The 24,720-nt window shown below is 35.3% G+C and overlaps 1 protein-coding gene and 1 long non-coding RNA gene across 2 annotated transcripts in view; one reads left to right on the top strand and one right to left on the bottom strand.

Moving 5' to 3' along the window:
• The window catches only part of STAG1 (STAG1 cohesin complex component), a 335,040-nt gene that overhangs the window by 175,160 nt on the left and 135,160 nt on the right, over window positions 1-24,720 (top strand). The window contains exon 6 of the mRNA XM_031678031.2: window positions 4,917-4,993. Within this exon, the coding sequence (XP_031533891.1) occupies window positions 4,917-4,993 (77 nt within the window). The remainder of the gene's footprint in view (window positions 1-4,916; window positions 4,994-24,720) is intronic.
• Window positions 1,733-24,720, bottom strand: part of LOC140691959 (uncharacterized) — a 59,717-nt gene continuing 36,729 nt past the window's right edge. Inside the window, exon 3 of the long non-coding RNA XR_012067579.1 lies at window positions 1,733-1,872. This is a non-coding gene — a long non-coding RNA (uncharacterized lncRNA). The remainder of the gene's footprint in view (window positions 1,873-24,720) is intronic.

The raw sequence follows: 24,720 nt of genomic DNA, 5'->3' as shown, positions 1-24,720 counted from the left end.
GCTATAAACTTCCCTTTGAGAATTGCTTTCGCTATGTTCCAGAGGTTTTGGATCATTGTGTTTTTATTTTCATTTGTATTTAAGTATTTTTGATTGCCTCTTTGATTTTTTTCAGTGATCCATTGGCTTTTTTAGTAGCATATTGTTTAGCCTCCACGTGTTCACAGGTTTTGCAGTTTTTTTCTAGTAGTACTGACATCAACAGTCTATGTTCCTTGAGAGCAGTTTTTGTGTGCCACTACATGTGTGTCAAACCTGAAACCTGCCCCTCAACCCGAAGCTCCGGGACAGGCAAAGTGGCCTCTTTCATGGACTGTGGACTGCTTCAGTCAGCTGTCTGTGCAGTGCCCTGGGTGTGATAGCCTGCCCAGAACCATCCCTCACTTTGCCATAGGCCCATGAGACCCAGGTAACCAAGCCCCTTCAGCACCAGAGCCAGGTGATCAAGGGGCCCTGGGCTCTACCCATGCAAAACCCATTACATTAGACACAAAACCAGCACACTAGATATGTGTAAAGCTTCCTATCAGGAGACACTGGTGCTTTGGAATTCTGCAGAAGGCGAGTGTGAAGATAGTGCCCACCCTCTGAAATCTTTGAAAAAGATTATTCAGCCCCTAAATGTGTGTTTAAAGAGAACCTTGCCCCTTACACCACAGTCATAAATGATTAGCTAATAGGCCTCCAGTCCAGAAAAACTGAGCTCTTAGGTCTGTTGCCTCCTGATGGGCCCTGGTGGTGGTAGCTGGTTTTAGAACTCTCTTCATTGGTTACAGTATTGTGGGATCTATGAATGTAAGCTCCACTGGCCACCAAAGCCAGGTGAAGTAAAGTTGTCCCTTGACAGCAGGCACAAAAATCAGGGTACCAGATGGGTATGAGCTCCATTCTGAGTGACACAGTTGATTATAGTTCTGTGTGATCAGGAATGCAGGTTCCCCTGGACTCCAGAGCCAGGTAATCAAAAATCATATCCTGGGCAGCAGCCAAAAAAATCAGGGCACCAGGCACATGTAAAGGCTCCCTTCCAGGAGATATTGATGCTTAGAGCATGGTAAAGGGAAAGTGAAGATGGTGCCTACCACTCTCTGTCCCCAGAGAGTGCCCCAGCAGGCTCCTAGATGTGTGTGTTAAATTAGATGCCTGCCCCTTAGGATATGGTTTTAATATAAGCAAGTAATCTTTATTCACTTTGCTTGGTTGTGATAGGGTGCCTCTGAGCTATATCCTGGATGGATGAGTCCGAGTTCTGCAGGTCCTTTAAGAGCTTTCTACCAGATTGGTACCGTCTTGTGCATCTCAGGGTGCAAAGCCTGCTGGTTTTCAAAATTAGATATTTTGAGGGCTCATCTCAAGTGTGTGTCTTAAAATTTGGGGTACCTGATAATGAGGTTTGATCCCATCACTCCTTAGAGAGAAGCTCTGGTTTTTAGCTCCCTCCCAATTGTGCTGTAGATGAGGTTTATTTTGTGCTAGCCTCTCCTGCCCACTTTGATGTGGCTTCTTCTTGTTTTCCTGATGTATGTATAATCATCATTCAGCTAGGCTTTAGGTTTAAGAGGAAAAATTTTCATGTGTACCTGGAAATTCATTGTGTCCATGTCAGAAGGTGAGTTCAGGATCTTCCTGTGTCACCATTTTGATCTGGAAGCTATCCCTTCTTTTTTCACATATGAATATATCCTACAGATCTTTTCGTGTCGGTCGTAGATAGCTTTATTGTTCTTTATATCTCCATGGATTCCATTGACTTTAAAAGTAGTAGTTTGTCATGGACCCTGTAGCCAGACTGCCTGCATCTAGGCCATGGATCTGCTGCTGGGAAACCTCTTTTACAAGTTGCCAAATCTCTGGGCGCCTCAATTTTCTCATCTGTAAAATGAAAGGAAAAAATTGTACATTCTGAATAGGGTCGTTGTGAAGTTTAAGCATTTATTTAGCACAGTGCCTCAAAGATGATGAGCACCCAAATGTTGGTTGCCACCACCATTGTGATTATTATCACCATTTTTACTTATGTAATCAGATTCTTATTTTTTGGCATATAGGTTTTTTTCCCCTTTTTACTATTACAAAAAGCTTTTCAGGGAATAGCCTTGTATGTTACTATTTTGCACATGTGTGGTTTCACACATGCTTTGAAATAAGTATAACATCAAGGCAAATGAGTATGTAATTTGTAATTTTGATAGACATTTGCCAAATTGCATACCACAGAGATTGTATCAAGTTATGCTGTCACTGACAGTTTGACATAATTTAAATGATCAAGGACTTGATGATGGTAGCTTTCTGGTGTTATTTTCATTTCTGGAATTATTCATATTTTTAAATGACAGTTTTGAAAGTTCTTCCTTAATCTTTATTGAAAGTACAATCCTGTCAGTAAAGCCTGCTCAGTCTTTTATTTTTTAATATAAAATATGTAAGTTGGTGGATTATTCTTTTAGGATTCTCATAGATAAGGTGGAAGATAATCTTTACTCTTTTTTATTCTTTGTTTTCAGATTTTATGTTTCTATGAACCTGAATTACTTCAGATTTTTAATTTACCTTTGCAATACATAATCTTAGGATAGTCTTCTATTAGAAATGTGCACCTCTAAGAACCAAGAATACAAAGGTGAACTGAGATTAGCTTTTTAATTTATTTTGAGTACTAGTCTTAAGTTACAGCAAGATTTTTTTCTTTGTCAAGGAAAACTTAATAGGTCAGAGGAGCTTAAGATACCACACATTTTTCAAGGCTCAGGGGAATACAAAGATTAATAAGGGGTGATCTCTGCCATACTTTTTCCTATTGGGTGAGCTAAATGGGAACCATTTCCAGGTTAGAAAATACAAAAAGGGGCAAAGAAGAATGCTTGAACAGAGCTTACTGTTTTGTTGCCTTTTACTTACTGCATTAAAATGATGCAGTGAAATAGCGTCACTGCAGTTCACCCTTTGTGAACTAAGCTAGTTTATTGAGACTATAGTCAGTCAGTCATGGAAATAGAGTAGTTGAACATTATTTACATTTGAGGTATTTTAACAGTAATATGTGCAACTTATTACTGAAATAGTATGATTAGTGTTGTCCTTTTTCTTGAATTAAAAAAAATCAATTTTACCAAGATCTACTTTCCATACATTAAAATTCACACATTTAGAGTGTATAGATGGATGACTTTTGACAAATGCTCACAACAATGTAATTACACTGCATTCAAAATATAAAATATTTCCGTCTCCCCAAGAACAATTAATTCTTCCCATGTCTAATAACTTTAAGATCTGTTTTATTTCTTTTGCTTCTTTATTAGTACTTATAATATGATTTTACTTACTAAGAGAACTGTGAATTAACCCCTGAAATTACATGCCTGTTATCTATGGGAATCTGTTTCAGATTGCAAAATATTTCATGACCCAAACAGGGTTAAATGTAAACAGTTTTGTTTAATTGAGTGATTTTAAGACTGTCTGACAGAAAGTTACTTTTATTTGAGATCATTTTAATTATCAATTTAATACATTTCTTGTTTACTTGAAACTTTAAAATCCACTAAAAATAGAGGCTGTATTGCAGTGCATGAACAACCTGCCTTCAGCACTATTGAATACTCTATACATTTCTGTTCTTGGCATTAAAAAAAGTCACAATAAAAAGTTTCTCATTTTGTTTAGAAAATTGCATATTGGGGAAGAACTCTTTAAAAGTATTTTTCCTTTTCATATACTTTCCACCCCAGACTGTCTCATCTCTATAGGTGATTGTGGGGGATACCTGTTGGTGGGACTTGATGAATTCAGCATCCTGAAAATTAATAAGAGCTATGTATCAATAAATAAAATGTGCTTAAAAATGGTTCTGATTAAATGGGTAGATATTATTTTTCTCATTTTATAGATTAGTAAAAATTAAGTCAAAATAAGTTTAATGTACCAAGTGTGCCATTGTACTTTTTGCTGAGACTCTGAATTAAGATCACACTTTGACTTTTAGTCTGCTGTTTTACTCTGTCTTTCCTATGAGAGTGCAGCAAATTTTAGATACTTTTCCCACTACGTTTTTAAATGTGACTTATACTGGAACTGGTAATCACTGTCAAGGAGCCTGTTAGAGGTTACAAAGTAATTATTTTCTTACTGACTCATTGAGTGTTATTCTTGTGATTTTTAACTTGAATATTTTATACTTAAATAGTTGAAACTGAACCTCATTTAATTATTAGGCCAGGATTCTCTATACTTAAGTTGATTTTGAACCTTGTTTTGGTTTCTTTAAGTTATGTTAATTTTTAACACAGGTTTCCAATATAAACCACTCTTATTATGAGAGTGATAATATTTACAGAACCATATTGGAGATAAAAATAAAATAACTAAGATAAAAACAGTGCAAAAGAATGAGATCAAAAAGGTTTAACCTTTCCTTTGTTTCATCATGTTGTAGAGGCTACTGAACAACTTTTCACGTTCAGAGGAAGAAACAGATTTAACTAAAATGTGTTGTTAGATTAAGGGACATTTAGTTTCGATTTATAGAAGAATATTCTGATGATAAAAATATTAGAAGAAGCCTTGAAGGGAGAGAACACTCTATACTTGGATGTTTTTCAGACTGAGGCAGCCAGCTATATGCCTGGATAACACCAGTATATATTTAAGTCAATCCTTAGGATCCTCCCTAACACTCTTCTAAATATCTTTTATTATACTTATCTAATTCATAGCATATTCCAGGTTTTTTAAGATGTCTAAAGAACTTTGAATTTCTTAAACAAGGAATTCCTTTAGAATAGGTAGAAGTTTGGGGGAAGAAAGAAAAACTCAAAAGGTTTCATATAAAACTTTTCAAACAGTGATCAGATTAAATTTAATATTTAGCATGGGTTAGAAAAAGATTAACTGTAAAATCTGTTGTTCCACAGGTACTGTGAGAATAGAGATGTTTCGAAATATGCAGAATGCAGAAATCATCAGAAAAATGACTGAAGAATTTGATGAGGTATATAGCATTTCAGTATTTATACAGATTGCCTGCTTACGGTTGTAAATGGTGAATGTTGGGTATTTTAAGTTTTGTTTTGATTTGCTGTTTAGCATAAGAGAAGATATACTACTTTCTCATTTATATGATAATTCATGCTACTAATTCCAAAATTAGTCATCTTTGGGAAATGTATTACATTGCATGGAAGTAGAAGCACTGAATAATGACTGATAGCTGCTAAGGATAAGAAAATTAATGGTAGAAGGTAGAAGTTGATCCTTGCCATTCATTCTTCAGTACCATCTAAAATTCCTTAATTTGTAAATGCATTTCCAACAGTTTCACGTTCTGTGGAGTTCTGGTCCTATTAAATGCTTTAAAGAAAAAAGGGTTTGGAGTTCAAGAAATTGTGACAGGCTGCCTATTACACCTACCTTAGAGTTTGTCAAAGCACATTATCTTATTTAAGATTCTTAGGAATCCTAATGGAGAAAAATTTGCCTAACTTTATTTAATTCAGAATTCCTAAAATTATTTTACATGGATTCCTGACACTGCCCTACCCCTCCCCATTTTCTGTGTGTATAAAACTTCTGTTTGGGACACTCTGTTTGAAATACTCTGATTCCCATTTAGAATACAAGTTTTCTTTGCTAGTCTTCACAATTTAATCGTGTAGAAATCATTTTTTCTGCATGGTTTTCCATTTTCAAACAGTTTTACACTGATTGCAGATGTTGAAACACTTGTACAGATTTATTTCTGTGTTGTATTTATGGTGAGCATCAATTCACGTCATGCTTTAGACTACAGTTAATTCCAGCTTTAACATTCTTCCCTTTGATTTAATTAAGATTTGCATTTTCTGATAGGTGTTCCTTTTTCTTGACTTTCAACACTAACAACAAAGGTTGGTTTTCTTCTAGGTCCACCTTTCAGTGGAATAGGCTCAGGCTTTTTATTATTAGTAGCAGTAGTAGTATTTTTAATTGAAAAACGTACTACAAACACATGATAAAGCATAAACTTAAACACATGTTGCCCAGTATATGTCTTTCTCATCAGATGTTCACCTTTACTCTAGCAGCACTGCCAAAACATTTTCACGTATATCTTTACAGAAACATTCTGTCAGTGGCTGTCAGACTATTTAGTCACATTTCATGGGAGGTAGGGGAGACTTTACATTGTCACCTATGAAGATATACTCTGTAATCGCTTGTTTTCATTTCTGTAATCCAGAAAGCTCTGAAATTCCAAAAACTGGCTTCAGCTAACATGAGGCTATTTATAGTTTTTATTTATCCCATTCAGTGTAAATATCTATATGTATTGCTGTTAAATATTAATGTTACTAATTGTAAGGGGCTACCCGAGATTCTGTTGAGGTATGATGGAATATAAGCTGTATACACTATATTAACTTCTAAAATTCAATATCTCATAAATTCTGAAACATTTTTGTGGGACTAATTTTCACTAAAAAAAAATAATTTTTGGTTGTTACTTCATGAGTTTTTATGTAGCAAATGGAAGATAACAAAGCCAGATTAAGGTGCAAGTGCACATTTACACACCAACTATTACACTAACTGCCATACCAGGCTTGTAAAACAGGTGATTCAGGTTGTAGATTAATAAGTAGAAGGCATCTTGGACCTTCACAGTACTCGCACATGATAGAATGATTATTAAGAGTTTAAGGTAGTAGTTGCCAAACACTGCTGTACATTAACATCACATGGGGATACTGATGCCAGGCTTCTTCCCACATCCCCCAGACATTTTGATTTAATTTGTAAGACATGTGACCTGGATATGGGGATTTTTTAAAAGCTTGCCAGGTGATTCTAATGTATATCAACTGCTGAGAACATTATTATAAGGGAAATAAAAAGAGGAAATCAAGATTTAAGTTATAAAAATACTTCATATTTGAGAATAGAATGAGGGGGAAACAGAAATGAATACAGTGTTAAAATGCATAATAACAAGAAATCACTTCTTTGTAGTAAGATTTCAAAATAACTAGAGGAAAATGAACTCAGTGAAAGGAAGGTCATGGTATACCTAAGAAAATATTCCTGTGAATATTGTCAAGAAAAATAGTAAAATCTTATGAAAACTGACAATAAATGAAATGTGGCAAATACAGTTATTCAAAAGGTATTTGTTTTGTATTCCTAAATATTTTTATACCAATATTTGAGATTATTGACCTAATCAAAGGCTATTAAAAATCATTGTTTTGATTTTTTACAGTATATCTAACAGTTTTGATTATTATTAGAACATTTTCATTTAAAGCAGAATTATTATTAAATATTCTCTAAGGCTATTTTATCTTCAAGCACTTTAAGATACTGATCTTTTTGTACTGTATATTCAAGAAACTGTTTAAATGCATGAATATTGTTAAATGTATAGAGTTTTATTAAGTTGTTTTTTCCCTTCAAAATATTATATAGGTTATTTAGTCCACTGGAAGTGGAAGGTTAGTTTTGGTGAGTTATGTTTTGTGATGAAATTCTGAAAGACTTAATGACAAGAACCATTAGATCCCAAAAGCCTAGAAAAATGCCTAGTTCACAGGGAGTAGCCATTAAAATTTTGTGGAATGAATGAATATATTGTATTATAGTAGAGATGACATGAGTTTAAGGTCATTTGGATAAGGTGGTCCAAGAGTATGTTATTGCCTGAAAAAGTAGTATACTGTAGCTTCTATTCCTTATTACAAACTGATTATAATCAGTTATTAGATAACCTTTTTTTAAAGCTCTATAAATCTGCACCTAGCCAAAAGTGCTTTGTGATTGTAATATCACCCTGATTTAGAAGTATATTAATTCCCAGAGCAGTGTATAGCTCTTCAGAGTCGGTATATACACTTGATTCCTATTGCATCCAGTTGCTGGGAGATAAGGCAAAATGTAATAGTATTTCTTTTCCACATTATTAGAATCAGATTTCCATATATAAATTCTTAGGTATGTTTCCCAAAGGTTAGTTTATGTAGTTTTCATATATTTAAGTGTGACATCCATGAAGGGAAACCTTTGCAATACAACACATTTGATATACAGCTGACCCTTGAACAACACGGGTATTAGGGACTCAGACTATCCATGTAGCTGAAAATCCTCATAAAACTTTCTGACTCCCCCAGAACTTAACTACTAATAGCCTACTGTTGACTGGAAACCTTACCAATAACATTAACAGTTGATGATCACATATTTTGTATGTTATATGTATTATGTACTGTGTTGTTACAATAAAGTAAGCTGAAGAAAAGAAAATGTTATTAAGAATCATAAAGAAGGGGAAATACATTTACAGTATTGTACTGTATTTATTGTTACTATAAGTTCCTATCACCTCTTTATAAGATGAATCATCTGTCAGTACCTATATCAGTATTGTCTTATATGATACAAAACTCCATAGATGTTATATGTATTACTTACACTACATATCAAAAATGAAAAGATAATGTGAAAAAGTAATTCATATTTATTTACAAGTATGACTTATGCATTGTTAAGAAACCAGCAATACGATTGCTTTGTGGTAGCTGAGTGTAACTGATAAAAAATTGTTTCACAGTAGCCTAGCCTTTACACTAATGAATGAATTGTTAAATTTTTTATGGCATACCATATTACAGTCATATTCATAATACAATATTGAAAACATTGTTACTTTTTTCATAAATTACTTACATGTGATGACAGGCTGATACACAGTGTCTTCAACTAAGAGGAATACTGCACAGTAATGTAATTCTTTGAAAGCAAAGTTATAAAATAGTAAGAAAAGCAGTACAGTATTTTTTATTAAAAATTACTCACCTTATGCCTATGTAAGGATAGGGTATCCACTTCAATAGAAGTCTTGCACACAATTTTTACACAGTGAATACTTAGGCAGTGATGACACAAAAAAGTCTCATAAAGTTATTGCCATACAATTACTGTATTTTACATGAAGACACATACACAATAGATACATTTATTAATTATATGGCATGATGATTATTTACTATTCATTTATTGGAAATGGATCATCATAAAGGTCTTCATCCTCATTTTCACATCCGTTGTGCTGAGGAAGAGAGTTCAGTCCTATTGTCTCAGGAATGGCAGAGGTGGAATAGGTGAAAGAAGTGGAAGGCTAGGCAGAAGAAGCAGGCATATTTGGTGTAGTTTTACAAAAATACATTATAATTTGTCTGACTTTTACTTTTTCATTTCTATAAAAATGCTTCTATGTGTACCAATTCTTAGTTTCAGTGCCCATATCACAGAAGAGTCTATGTTGTAAAAAAAAAAGTCAAAACCAGTCTTGAATAAGCAGAACCCTCCTACCAGATTGTCTAATGTCAGTTTGTTTTCTAGAACTGTTTCTTCTACGTTGTCTTCCTCATTACATGGCACTGGTTCAAAGGCACTCATCTCCATTGTCATTTTCGTTTAATTCCTTAGGTGTGGTGTCTGTTACTGCTTGAATTTCTTCAAGATCCATATCTTTATTTTTATTTATTTATTTATTTAAACATTTTTTTTTTATTGAGGTATAGTCATTTTACAATGTTGTGTCAAATTCAAGATCCATATCTTTAAACCCTTCATCCCCTCCCCCAACCTTTTCTGTCATATCCACAGTCTCTTTCATGATTTCTTTGATCAGCTCTGTTGTAAGTACTGTGAAGTCATACACACCATCTGGACAGAATTTCTCTCCGACAGGAATTTATTGTTTCAGGCCTGACAGCTTTTACAGCTTTTTCTGTAACAACAATGGCACCTTTAGTGGTATAATCCTGCCAGACTTTCATCATGTTCTCTCTTACAGGGTTCTCTTCAATAGCATCGACAATCCTTTCCAAAGAGTACCATGTGTAATGAGCCTTAAGGTTCCTTATGACTCTCTGATCTAGAGGGTGAATTAGAAACATTGTGTTGGGGGCAAGTAGACCACTTCAGCACCTTCAGTGTTGAACTCATGGGGTTCTGGGTGGCCAGGGGTATTGTTTAATATCAAAAGAACTTTGAAAGTCAGACCCTTACTGGCAAGGTACTTCCTGACTTCAGGGACAAAGCACCAATGGAACCAGTGGAGAAAAAGGGTTCTTGTTCATGCCTTCCTGTTGTACAGCCAAAAGACTGGTAGCTGGTATTTACGTTTTCTCTTTAAGGCTAGGGGTTAGTTACTTTATAGATAAGAGCCGTTTTGATCATAAACCCAACTGCATTTGCACAAAAAGTATAGTTAGCCTATTCCATCCTGCCTTACTAGCTTGCTTACTTGCTTCCCCCTTACCAATAATGTCCTTTGTGGCAGTTTTTTTTTTTTTCCCAAATAGGGCACTTCATCACTGTTCAGTTAGATATCTTTTCTCCTCAATGATTTTCTTAGTGGAGAGTGGGAACTTATCTCCCTCTTGGTCAGCAGAATCTGCTTCTCCTGTTATCTTGACATATTTTAAACCAAACCCTGTTTCTGAAATTATCAGAACATCCTTTGCCGGTATTAAATTCTCCAGCTTTGTATCTTCTACCTTCCTTTCTCTTTACATTTTCATTTAATGACTCTGCCTTTTCTTGACTTAGAGCTGTAGGTTTGCCTTTTGTAAAACAGTTCTGCACCCACATAAAAGCTGCATTTTCAATATGAAATTAAAAGGTATTTCACAAAATGCAAGGTTTTTTGTGCCTGCTGATATAGCTACAATGATGTCTTCATAAAGTTTCTTTTCTTTTTTTTTTACAATGGTCCTTGTACTGGATTGATTTATTTTGAAATGGCAGGCAACCACAGCTGCAGACCTCAGTCCATAGTACATGGTGACTATGCATGCAACGCAACTTTTTCTTGGAATGTCATGAGTTTTCTCTGCTTCTTGAGAGTTCTTCCAGCATCACTTTGTGTGGGTCTCATGGTGTTATTCGAGGTTTATGATATTGTATTAAACATGGTGAAAAATATGCAAGAACAGTGAAAGTTCACTTTTTTTTAATTGAATGGAGGATTCTTTAAATTCTGTAGTGCTTTACAGTTTTCAAAAGTTTCACACACGTGATTTCATATAATCCCATAATAACCCTTTTTTCTTAAATCCTGTATCCCTATATATTGCCCTTACCAAATTCCCTTTCCCCACTGGTAACTACTACTTTGTTCTCTGTATCTGTGAGTCAGAAGCTTGTTCTGCATCTATTGAGATTTATCATATGGTTTTTATTCTTCAATTTGTTAATGTTGTGTGTCAATTGACTGATGTATACATACTGAAAAATCCTTGCATCCCTGGTATAAATCCCACTTGATCATGGTATATGATCCTTTTACTGTATTGTTGGATTCATTTTGCTAATATTTTATTGAGAAATTTGTGCATCTATATTCATGAGTGATATTGGCCTCTGATTTTCCTTTTTATGTGATATCTTTGTCTGGTTTTGGTATCGGGGTGATGCTGGACTCATGAGTTTGGAAATGTTCTTTTCTCTGCAATTTTTTGGAATAATTTGAGAAGGATAGGTATTAACTCATCTCTAAATGTTTGATAGAATTTACCTATGGAGCCATCTAGTCCTGGACTTTTGTTTGTTAGGAGTTTTTAATTACTGCTTCAGTTTTACTGCTGGTAATTGGTATGTTCATATTTTCTGTTTCTTCCTGATTCAATCTTGGGAGATTGTACCTGTCTAAGAATTTGAGCATTTCTTCTAGGTTGTCCATTTTATTTGCATATAGTTGCTCATAGTAGTCTCTTATGATCCTTTGTATTTTTGTGGTGATGATTGTAACTTCTCCTTTTTCATTTCTGATTTTACTGATTTGAACCTTGTCCCCTTTTTTTTCTTCATGAGTCTGGCTAAAGGTTTATCAATTTTGTTTATCTTTTCAAAGAACCAGCTTTTAATTTCATTGATCTTTTCTGTTGCTGTTTTAGTCTCTATTTCATTTATTTCTGCTATGATCTTTATGATCTCTTTCCTTCTACTAACTTTGGGTTTTGTTTGTTCTTCTTTCTCTAATTGCTTTAGGTGTAAGATTAGGTTAAATAACTTTATACTGAGATTTTTCTTGCTTCCTGAGATAAGCTTGTATCGCTATAAACTTCCTCTTAGAACTACCTTTGCTGTGTCCCCTAGGTTTTGGAGTATTGTGTTTTCATTTTCATTTGTCTTAGGTATTTTTGATTTCCTCTTTGATTTCTTCAGTGATCCATTGGTTGTTTAGTAGCAAGCATATTGTTTGGCCTCCACATGTTTGTGGCTCTTTGCAGTTTTTTTTAATCTTGTAGTCTCATAGTATTGTGGTTGGTTTTCCAGTCGTACTTAATATAATTTCAGTTTTCTTAAATTGACAGAGGCTTGTTTTGTGCCCCAGCATGTGATCAATCTATCCTGGAGAATATTCCAGGTGCACTTGAAAAGAAAGTGTTTTCTGAGCTTTTGGATGGATTTATCAATTAAGTCCATGTGGTCTGATGTGTCATTTAAGGCCAGTGTTTCCTTACTGATTTTCTGTATTGATGATCTATTCATTGATGTAAGTGGTGTGTTAAAGACCCCTACTATTATTGTTTTACTGTCAATTTCTACTTTTATGTCCATTAATATTTGCCTTATATATTTAGGTGCTTCTCTGTTGGGTGTGTATATATAGTTTTCTTGGATTGATCCCTGGATCATTATGTCGTGTCTTTCTTTACTTTAAAGTCTATTTTATCTAATACAAGTATTGCTACTCTAGCTTTCTTTTGATTTCTATTTGCATGAAATACCTTTTTTCATCCCCTCACTTTGAGTCTGTTTTTGTGTCTCTAGATCTGAGGTGACTCTCTTGTAGGCAGCATATATTCAAGTCTGATTTCTGCGTCCATTCAGCCACTCTGTGTCTTTTTATTGGAGCATTTGGTTCATTTATATTTAAGGTAATTATCGATATGTATGTTCTTAGTGCCATTTTATTGAGGTCTTTTTTTTTCCTTTCTTCTTTTGTTCTCTTCTCTTGTGATCTGATGTCTGTCTTTAGTGTTACATTTGGATTCCCTTTTCTTTCGTGTGTATACCTATTACAGATTTTTGATTTGTGGTTACCATGAGATTTTTGTACAGCAGTCTATATATATATATATATCTGTGATTGTTTTAAGTTGCTGATCTCTTAATTTCAAATGCATTTGTTAAACCTTGCATTTGTACTCTCCTCCCATCCCAGTTACCGGTTTTGATATCATATTTTACATTAAATTGATTTGTGTATCCCTTAGCTGCTTATTGGGAATATAGATGATTTTACTACTTTTGTCTTTTAATCTCCCTTCTAGCTTTGTGTGGATGATTTCCTACCTTTACTGTGTGTTTGCCTTTACCAGTGAGCTTTTTCATTTTGTAATTTTCATGTTTCTAGTTGTGGTCTTTTCTTTTTTTTGCCTAAATAAGTTCCTTTAACATTTGTGGTGGTGCTCAATTCTTTCAGAGTTTGCTTGTCTGTTAAGCTTTTGATCTCACTATCAAATCTGAAGGAGAGCCTTGCTAGGTAGAGTTCTTGGTTGTAGGTTTTTCTTTTTAATTACTTTATGTCTGTCATGCCGCTCCCTTCTGGTCTGCTGAATTTCTGCTGAAAATCAACTGATAGCCTTATGGGAGTTTTGCTGTATGTTATTTGTAGCTTTTAATATCCTCTCTTTATCTTTAATTGTTGTTATTTTGATTACAGTGTGTCTTAGTGTGTTCCTCTTTGAATTTATCTTGTATAGGATTCTCTGAGCTTCCTGGACTTGGGTGACTGTTTCCTTTCCCAGGTTAGGGAACTTTTCAGCTATTAAATTTTCAGATATGTTATCTGGCCCTTTTTCTTTCTTTTTTCCCTCTGGGACTCCTATTATGTGAATATTAGTGCGCTTGATGTTGTCCTAGAGGTCTCAAACTGTCCTCATTTCTTTTCCTTCTTTTTTCTTTTTTCTGTTTAGCATCAGTGATTTTCACTACTCTGTCTTCTGGCTCACTGATCCATTCCTCTGTATCATTTCTTCTGCTATTGATTTCTTCTAGTGTATTTTTTATTTCTGTTATTATATTCTACATCTGTTTGTTCTTTATATTTCCTAACTCTTTCTTGAAAAATTCTAACTTCTCATTCTGTGCATCCTTTCTTCTCCAGAGTTCTTTGATCATCTTTATGATCTTTATTCTGAACTCTTTCTCGAGTAGATTGCCTATCTCCAATTCACTTAGTTTGTCTTCTGTGGTTTTATCTCGTTCCGTTGTCTGGCGTATGTTCCTCGACCTTGGGGAAGGGGCCTTGTAATAGTCTTATGCATCCCTACAGTACACTCCCCTCTCGTCACCCAAGCTATATGTTCTAGGGATACCCTCTAAGAGGGCTGTGCGAATCCCTATGTTGTGGCAGACTATGTGGGTGTCTGGTAGGCTTGATTGGCCCTAGCCCAGTTGGTTGCCAGGCCCTGCCTTGTGCGGATCTTGCTGGCTGCTAGTTAGTGGGGTGTGGTCATGAAGTTACTGACTGCAGAAACTTGGGGGCCCTGGGACTAGTGTTGGTTCACTGGTGGGAGGAGTCAGGGTCCAGAACACTCTGGTCTGTTGCTTCCCTATTGGTAGGTGAAGCCAGGTCCTGGGGTTAGTGAGGGACGACTGACAGACAGAGCCAGGTCCTGGAGTCTGGCTGCAGGGCCTAAGGATTCCAAACCTTGTTTCAGATCATTGGAGGGTGTGTGTGTTTGGAGGCAGGGGTAGTTCCCGACACAGTTCCCGGTCCAGGTTGTCCCAAAGCTTGTGTTGGCCTGCTTTTGGACCAGGCCAAGGCTCAGCTTGTCCTGGGGTAGGGTCTGGCCTGCTGTAAGCAGGCTGTGAGTTTGTGGTTTCCTTCCATCTGGTATCTGTCCGTTACTTAGTGAGGCTCATGCAGGATTCCTGGAGGGCAAGTCAGTACCTTCCCTCTGCTGGCCAGAGCTAGTTCTTGGCCCTCTGGTGGGCAGGGCTGTGTGTAGAGGACTTTCTAGGGGTGGCTGTAAGATCAGGAAATCTTTAGGCAGCCTATCTGCTGATGGATGGGGCTGTATCTTCAGCCAGTTAGTTTGGCCTGAGAAGTCCCAGCACTGATGCCTTCAGGCTTTTGGGTAGGGCCAGGTCTTGGCACTGATGAGCTAGAGGAAGGATCCCACACAATGGCACCCACTAGCAGCAGTGTTCATGGGACAGAATGAGCTTCCAAATATGGCTACTGCTGGCGTCTGTGTCCTCAGGGTGAACCACAGTTGCCCCCCACCTCTTCAGGAGACTTTCCAAGACCAGCAGGTAAGTCAGGCCCAGGCTCCTATAAAATTACTGCTTTGGCCCTGGGTCTCAGTATGTGTGAGATTTTGTGTGTGCCCTTAAGGGTAAAGCCTCTATACCCTGTAGTCCATTGGGAATTCCAAAATTGAGCCCTGTTGGCCTTCAGTATCACATGCTCTGGGGGCTCATCTTCCCAGTACAGGAGTTCAGGCCTGGGGAGCCTGACATGGAGCTCAGAACTCTTACTCCTTTGGAAAAACCCCTGCACTTGTATAATATTCTCCAGTTTGCCCACCCTAGAGTATGGGACTTAATCATATTACAAATCCACCCTTCTTACCCTCCTTCTTTATGTCTTTAGTTGTAGAAATCTTTTCTGTTAGGTTTCAGACTTTTTTCATAGATGGTTGTTCTGCAGATATTTGTGGTTTTGGTGTGCTCTTGAGAGGAGGTGAACACAGGATCTTTCTACTCTGCCATCATGGCCCCTGGTCGGGAGATGTTACTGCAATACACAATTTATTAAAGAAATGCACTGCTCACGTGGAAATGATTGGTGTCACACAGCATTTTAAGCACATACTCACTATAATAGGAATAGGAAGTAACTGTGACAGTAATACAGTTTGTACTATACGTAATTTTATGCAGTTATGATTTAATATTGCATCTTTACATTTGTTTACATTTCTCCCAACTGCAAATGATGCCATGTGACAGTCTGTAAGTGTTTATATAGGTAAGTTTTGATATATTTTAACCTTTTTATAATAGATTTATGTGTATTTCGTCATAGTAATAATATAAATAGTATCTGTATTATTTTATGCATTCCTAACATATCATTTTTTTTGATATATAGGCTATATGGTTTGCAAGTTTCTTCAAATTTTCGCAAATCTCCTAAAAATTTTCAATTATTTATTGAAAAAATTGTGTATGAGTGGACTCACACAGTTCAAGCCCATGTTGTTCAGAGGTCAACTGTATTCACTTAGTGCCTTTAATTCTTATCTGTGCTATTGTATTGCTTTGTTCACAATTATAAATAGAGATTTTCTGTATTATGCTCTTTTTTAATGACTAATTACAATTTGTAGCTTTTTTCTCATCTTATTTTGAATTATGTATGCTTCTGTGAATTTATTTAAACTTAAGTGTAGAATTTTTCATTTGTTTATTCATTTGAGCATTTATTAGTCATAATACTAAAAATACTAAGACTGTAAAAATGGTTAAATAGCATGCAAACTGAGAAAATATAAATAAATGCCAAAATCTTGTAGAGGAAAGCTGAAATTTTCTCCAGTCCCAAATTAAAGTCTTTAAACTTTTTTTGATCATACATCCCATCAATAAAACACTTTTCAGCCTATAGTTGTAATAGGGAAAACTTATCATAAGGCTAATTTTATATGTAAAATTCTTCTCTTCTCGTCTCCATCTTTCCTGTACTTTTTCCCAACATGCTAGTTAGAGTTCTTATTTTGTAGGAACAGTGCTTAAGAAGTAGCTTCTTGGTGATTGTTCCAGACTTCTTAGTTCTGAACTAAGTCCATTCCCTAAACACCTAATAAATAAAAATAGGTAAAGATTCTGTTTTCCTTTGATTTTTGGTGATCAGTTGACTGAGTGTATAGTTCTTGTTTATTATAGGATAGTTTGAAGTTTGAAATAATAGTTTATTATAGAATTAAATGCACATATTCCTAGGTTTATTTCTTGTCAGATCTTACTGGATCATCATCATGGCTTTAACTTTTTTTATAGTGGTCTAAGAAGAGCTTGTGCAAGAAGTGTCATTGCCACCATTTCTTATTATTCACTCGTGATTACATATTCAGATGTTTGTTTTTGTGTCTTTTTTCTCTAGAAACTTATGCATTTCCATTTTGTGAATAGTTAAATAATGTAAATCATAAATTCATTGCAGTGGTCTTAAGTAACTTACAAAATGAACAAACCAGTGAAGAGTTCCATTTATCAGTCCCTTAGCGCATATAACTCTTCTGATTCTCCTAGATACCTCAAATACTATCTGTGACACAAAATAGTCTGAAATTATGTACCTAGTGAGGACATACCAAACTTATTCTGTATACTTAATATTTGTAATAATTTATTTCTTATTTTTAGATAAAAGTAAAGAGAAGTTCTAATACTTCCTTGCAATACACCACTCAGTTTGTGTTATCTGTATCACTTTGGAGACTGTTCCAAATTGAGGAAGGTAAACAAGATATTAAAGGAAGCAAAGTTCAAAATGAGAAGTGCCAAGACAAAGGAATAATTGTGTAGAAAACTAATGAAGACTCAAGAAATTGTAACCAATTTATAAGGGGTAAAACAGGAAATAACATTACCACCAAATTTTGCAGTGTAAATATATTGGAGACAAGAGGAAACATGTTGAAAAATAATAGTAGCAAATACATACAGCTACATAGTATGTGCTAGGCACTGTTGTAAGTCCTGTACATATAATTCTCACAGTGTTCTTATGAGATAGGTCTTTTATATTATTATTATCTCCTTTTCACAGATGAGAAAATTGAGGCAAAGAGGGTTAAGAAACTTGCCTGAGATCACACAGTCAGTAAATGACAAAGCTAGGAATTGAACCCAGATCATATAGCGCCTAAGTTCACACTCATAGGCACTACTGTATTGTGCCTAGAATATAACTCTAAATGTATAATCTGAAATAGCTAAGGAAGGGTGTTCAAGTAACAGTTGCACTTTTTCCTCTTGGACACCTTCAGTTATATAATAAATTTTTGGTGGTGGTTATTATCAGTGTCTTAGGACTGGCTGAATGAGTTATGGGATTAAACTAGTATTTTTTAAAGGACCAGTTACATTCAATTGATTAATATTAAATCTTTTTAGATTGTGTTTGCTGAGATGTTCACTTTTATTAGGAGAAATGCTTAAATAAGATACTCATAAACCAAAGTCTGACTCAACAGTAACATTTATATCAGTGGAGAGTAGATTAAATCCCCATCTGGATTAGTCATGATCAGCTATATATTGAGTTTATAATTACTTTATGGTAATTTTAAGAATTTATCATTCAGTTTTAAAACATACCTACAAAACATAATTTTATTGTGATACAAATGATGTACATTTATTGTAGGTATAACTTTTAATTTTAACAAGTGTTAAATAGATGAACTGTTTGGTATTTCAAACTTATATGAGATAAATTTCTTTCTGTTTTTGTTATGTATACATTTATTGAACTTAATATATGTCTAACTTTTAGTTAGGAGCTATATATTTAGAGATCAACAAGATTATAGCTCTAGACAGTGAGTTCACATTCTGAATGGGAAGAGCTTTGTAAACTAATAGCAGTAGTACCTTGACAAGTTCAATAGTTAAGAAATATAAGACCCAGTGAGAACCCAAAAGATGAGTTAATTATCTGAGATATGAGAGCTTCACATAATATTTAGCTCTAAAACTAGACTTTCAGAGATAAATATAAAGTTCACAGAAAAACCAGGAAGGAGCTTACAGAGACGATGGAGTTTAGGATATATAAGAGGAAACAGTGAGAGAGACTTAAACTGGAGAGAGCAAAAATATAGAAAGCCTTATAGACTAGAAATAGGAGATTTGATTTAATACTAATAAATAAGCCATCCTCACAACATTGTTGTGCTCCTAAGCATACCAGACAGCATTCTAGATAAATGCTGGAGATAGAGATGATTAAGATTATACTAACATTTTTGTTGTGTTGACTTGTAGAGTTGTTCTTTCTAAATGTACTTTTACATTGTTTCTTTTTTGGCATATGTATCTGTGGGTCAAATGAATTTCCTAATACTTTAAAAGTGTAAGGTTTTGCCAAACTTGGAAGCGTTAGTTTGGACTTAATTAGTGTAGTTCTGATAGTAAAGAGCAGTTTCTCTTTAATTACATTATGGCAGTCAGCCAAAATAATCTGTCTAAATAATCTTTATGGGTTTTTTTTTTTATTGTTTTTAAGTGCACAGTAGAACTTAAAAACGGAAGTTCAAGGGATATATTTAATGATAAATTTTATTTAAGCCACTAAGGGTTTTGTTTCATATAAATGTTTTCTACCGAATCTTTTCAAGGATGAGAAATGCACCCTTTTCTTTGTTCCCCTGACACAAAATTATTATGCATTCTGACTGTCTGAGGAAAAATTAAAATGAAGAACTCTGCTAATCACTGTGATATATAAACTCACATGTGTGATTTTTACATCCTAAACACTGACTACAATGTGATAATTTTGATAATGCTACTCTACACAGAAAGAATCTATGTAACATGTGTAAGAAATGTAAATCTCCCACCCCCAACTTAAGAACTGAAATATTACTAATAATACTGAAATACCTATGTGCCTCTCCACTCTCCCATTCCATTGCTTCTCCTCAGAGGTAATTAATATCTTGATTTTTGTAAGCATTTGTTTCTTATAAACTCACTGGTAGATCATTTACCTCTCTTCTTGAAGTGTTTGTGAAGATTCATGGATGAGAGTAGAGGCCAGACATTTGGTGGCACTTCATGTAACTTGTTGATGTCATTTTTAGAGTAGGACATATTTAAAAGGAATGATATTGGTAGTTCCATTGCTGCTTTGACTTTATATATTTTCCTAATTTCTGTCTGTGGCTAAGGAAACGCAAGTTGTCAAAATTTATGATTGATTAAGGAGAGCAATACCTATAGGAATCATGTAGATAAGCTTACCATTATTTTAGGCTCATTTTGACAGTATCATTTTTATGATGATTCATTAATTTGATCAAGAAATATTTGAGTGTCTGTTAATTATTCCAAACATGAAGAATGTACCACTTAATATACCAAGCTAAAATCCCAGTCCTCATGGAATTTACATTTTAGTTGAGGGAAAATCCAGTGAATAACATACATAGGCAAAATATCATGGTATGGCAAATGAAGGTAAATGCTGTGAAAAATAGAAAAGAGTGAAGAGATTAAGAGAGGAAGGATTGTTTTAAATAGAGAGATCTGGAAAACCCTCCAAGAATGTGACCTTATGTAAATTCTTGAAGAAGGTGATGGAGCAACCTTATATATATCTAGGCAGAAGAGAAAACAGCAAGGATAAATGGCCCCTAGGAAGAAGTGTACCTGGCATATTAGAGAGACAACAAAGAAGCCAATATGACAAAAGCGCACTGATTTATATATTGAATTTGATTGTTGTGTTTTCAGGACTTTTTCAAAACATAAGAGTTCCCATACTTTTTTTTTGTTTGCATGACATTAACTTTTAGTTGTCTTAAAAAAAAAAAACTCTATATTTTTATTTATCTGGGGGTTTTTTTCCTCTCATGTTATCATTTAACTTATTCCTTTATCTTCTATATTTTGTAACTGAAAATTAGATAATAATTCCTTTCTTAGATTACATTTACATTTTTTGGCAAGATAATGTCATATGTGCTGCATACTTCATCTTGTGTCATAGTAGGTAGCTCGTAATATCAGGTTGTCCACTTGTTAGTGATGCTAAGATTGATCACTTGTTTAAGGTGATGACCTTTGAATCTTTTTGTAAAACTGTTTCCCTTTGCAAGTCTGAAATAATTTGGCACTTTATTAACATTCTGCTTATACCAACTGGCCACTTAATGGTTTTAGTATCAACTGATGATTTTGTTCCTGAAATTTTTTATTTATTTTGAATGTAGATGCTAGTGTGGCCTGAAGTCTGGAAATAGGATATTCTTTATCATTTATGAATTAAAGGGCATCAGTCTCTTCTTATGAGACATACTAATTAGGCATTCCTAAACAAGAGTTATGCTTCCTACAGGAGTCAGGGGTAAAGAATTCTTTGTTTCCTGATGTGAATAAACCCACTGAGAAGACCACACCAGAAACAGAAGTCATTTTTGTCTAATCAGTCACTTACTTCTGTAGATTTTATTTCTTTAATAGTTGAATACCACATCCCTCCCATTTTGTTTATCATTATTGTTACTATCTTAGTCTAAACTCTTTCTGCCATCACCCTTTTGTTTTTGGATCTGTTGCAGTGGTATGTCACCTTTGCTCCATTTCCTTCACCTTTTCCTCTGACTGTTTTCCACATTGGAACCAGAAATATTTTTTAAAGCTTATCTGTTGATGAAAATCCTTCATTGGCCACCCATTGCCTCCAGAATAGAGTTTAGCTTCCTTAGCCTTGATCCAGCCCCATCTTTCTTCTTGATTACAAACCACAGAGTTTGTTTTAGGTTGCCAGACTTAAAGCAGTTGTATGGTCCCATTGTTGTAGCTTTGTTTATAGGCCTTCGCTAATGTTACAGCCTAGAATGCTGCCAACCACGTTTCCCCTACCTAATTGCTTCTGCCGAGAATTGACAATCCTTTCTAAGTACTACATACTCTTATAAAGTTACTATCATTGTATTTAATTCCCTTACTTTTTAAAAATGTTTTCACATTTAAAATAGAAGTTCTCTGGAGGATGGGGGAAATGGGGAAAAAGTTGGTCAAAGAGTATAAACTTGCACTTATAAGATGAATAAGTTCTGGAAATCTAATGTACAACATAATGATTATAATTAATAGTATGTATCACATACTTGAAACTTGCTAAAAGAATAGATATTAAATGTTCTCACCAAAAAAAAAAAAGGGAAAGAAATGAATAATGTGATGAGTTGGAGGTGTTAGCTAGTGCTATGGTGGTAATCATTTTGCAATATATAAGTATATCAACTCAGCATGCTATATACCTTAAACTTATACAATGTTATATATCATCAGTAAAGCTGGAAAAAACTATGAATCAGAAACTCTTAGAAGAAAATCCTTGCTCTGCTCATGTTTGTATGTCCAGGGACCTGATACAGTGCCAGAGCACATTTGTTGCTTAATGAATGTATGAATAGGTGAATGGGCAGATGACTGGATGGATGGATAGTTTCTCTAAAGAGTTATTTGCAAATCACTGTTTTAAGCAATAGTGGTATATATCTTTGGGTAAGTCTGTTGAAATTAGGTAACCAAAAGCCATGATTCACCAAGAGTTGGTAACTTTTTGTGTGATGTCCCATCAGCTGGGTTAAAAGTCAAGTCTCTTGGATTTACTCTTAGAGAATGTTTTATTTCTTCAGATGTCTTCAGTTTGTTACCACATTGCCTGTCCAAATACCAGATGCTAGAGGATTAGGTAGTTAGCCTGTGCTAGGTGCATGAACTCTACTTTGCAGTGGACCTTTTATAAGATTGTTGTTCTAATCGCAGTCAGAGGCTCTCAGTCTTCTCATTTTTGTTGTTGGCTCTTGTCCCTGAAGCTTGACACCCTTACCCTCCCCCACCCCCAAGTCATTGTCCCCAAAATTTCTAAAATAGACTTTTCCAGTAGTTTCTTGCTCTCTGTTTCAGAGCAGAACCCCAGTTTTCCTCCCTTAGAAGAGTATTCACTAAACAACACTTCTGTCCTCCAAGGTTACTGGAGTAAGCCAGGTGAAGCTCCATCGTAAAGTACAGAATACATGAAAAAAAATTTTAAGCTATTTTTTTGGAGGAGTGGGAGAGAGGGAATTAGGTTTTTATTTATTTTTAGAGGAGGTACTGAGGATTGAACCCAGGGCCTTGGCAATGCTAAGCATGCACTCTACCACTTGAGTTATACCCTCCCCTCCTTTTTAAACATTTTTAAATTTTTGTTTTGAGGAGAGGTAATTGGGTTTATTCATTTTTTAATGGAGATACTAGGAATTAAACCCAGGACCTGATGCATTCTAGGCATGCACTCTGCCACTGAGCTATACCTTCCCCCTGAGAATACATGGGTTTTATAATTTGAGAATCAAAACCGTGTAGCTCTGTGACCTAAGACAAGTTCTTAAAAACATATTTTTTCTAATCTTTATACATACCAAGATTCACCACAGTGTCTGGATAATACAAGATTATATATGTGAAAAATATATACCATATGAATGCTAGCCATATTATGTTCTAGTTTGCTGTATGGAGATTTCTCCCCTTTTATTCACCTGAACTTAGACGAATTGCTTTCTTACTTATTTCTGCCTAATATTCTTCCTACCCTGAGCTTCTTTGTGCTTTTCTATACCTGTTTTTTATTTAATATGGTTTGCCTTTTTATTAAGTTATCAATAAATTCCTTGTGCAAAGCATTCTAATTAGACTGCCCTTAAAGAACCTAAACATCAGTTGTAGATAAGGCATTTAGGCTACTTGATTATTGTCTTCATTTTATTATCTTCTTTCATTTACTTAGCTATCTTGAAAAAAGAAATCACTGCTTTTTGAAGCAAGCTGGTTTTCAGTACTCTACTGCCCATCATTAATTGAACAATCCTTTTTACTTGGCATGTATAAGTGTGTATAACAAAGAGAAATTTATAACTAATATTAGAGTAAAGCAAGAAACTGCCTTTTCTATGGGAGATATGGGAGATCTTCCTTTTCCCATGTTTCTCCTTTTAATCACAATATTTGCACATGATATAAAAATTAATAGGGTAAAACTGTATACTTTTTCAGACTAGTTAGGAATTGAGCTAGGTTTGTGTTCTATCGTTGCTATCATTACCTTCAGTATACCACGGGTTTCAGATTTCTCCAGTGGTAGGCCGCTGTTGCCTTGTGTTTAGGATACCAGAGGTTTTTGCTCAGTATTTATGCTACACCCTCAGCTTTCAGCTCTCTGCACCCTGTGCCAGAGAGCACACCTACTCTATACTTTCGCCCCTTCCCCTAAGCATAGAGTGGTGTGGCTTTTTGCCTTGTGCTGTGATGAGGGCATGGGGATTCTCTTTTGTTCTAGCCCTGCCAAAATCTTAAGCATTCCTGCTGGGCCTGAAGCTACTGAAGGACCTTCTAAGCTTTCCTGGCCCTCTTTCCCGTAGCAGCTAAACTTTGCCTGGTCTGTGGTTGGCTGTGAGTGGGACTTCCCTGTCCCTCTCCTAATGCTAGCCGACTTCTATTGTTACTCGTATAGGATTCAGGGTCCAGGACAGTGTTGTGTTTCCTTCTCCCACAGGTAGAAGATTTTTTTCTTGACCCTTCTTCTAGCTGTGGTGGGTCTTTGCCATGCCATGGTGGTGACTCAGTTTGCTGACCCTCCCCCATCAAATTAAGGCTTCTGGCTTGTAGGAGAGAAGAATCTGGAGAAGTGCTTGTAGGAGAGAAAGGTCTAGAGAAGTGAGCTGGGCTTCTTTCCTTTCCCTCAGCAACTGAGGATCATCCCCTGTAGGCCTGTATCAAGAGAGGTTCTCTCTTTTCTGCTGTCTCAGGCTTTGTTTTAAGTACCTGATTGAAACCTGTGGTGAACTGAAAAAAGAGCTTTGGAGTGAGTGCAAATTCTTTGTTATTCAGCACTGACAAATTAGCCCAGATTTGGTCGTTGACAGTTTGTTAACA

Source organism: Vicugna pacos, chromosome 1 (assembly GCF_048564905.1).
Source record: "Vicugna pacos chromosome 1, VicPac4, whole genome shotgun sequence".
Classification (NCBI taxonomy): Eukaryota; Metazoa; Chordata; class Mammalia; order Artiodactyla; family Camelidae; genus Vicugna; species Vicugna pacos.
Note: the sequence above shows the minus strand (reverse complement) of the source record. Positions and strands in the feature narration are given on the sequence as shown.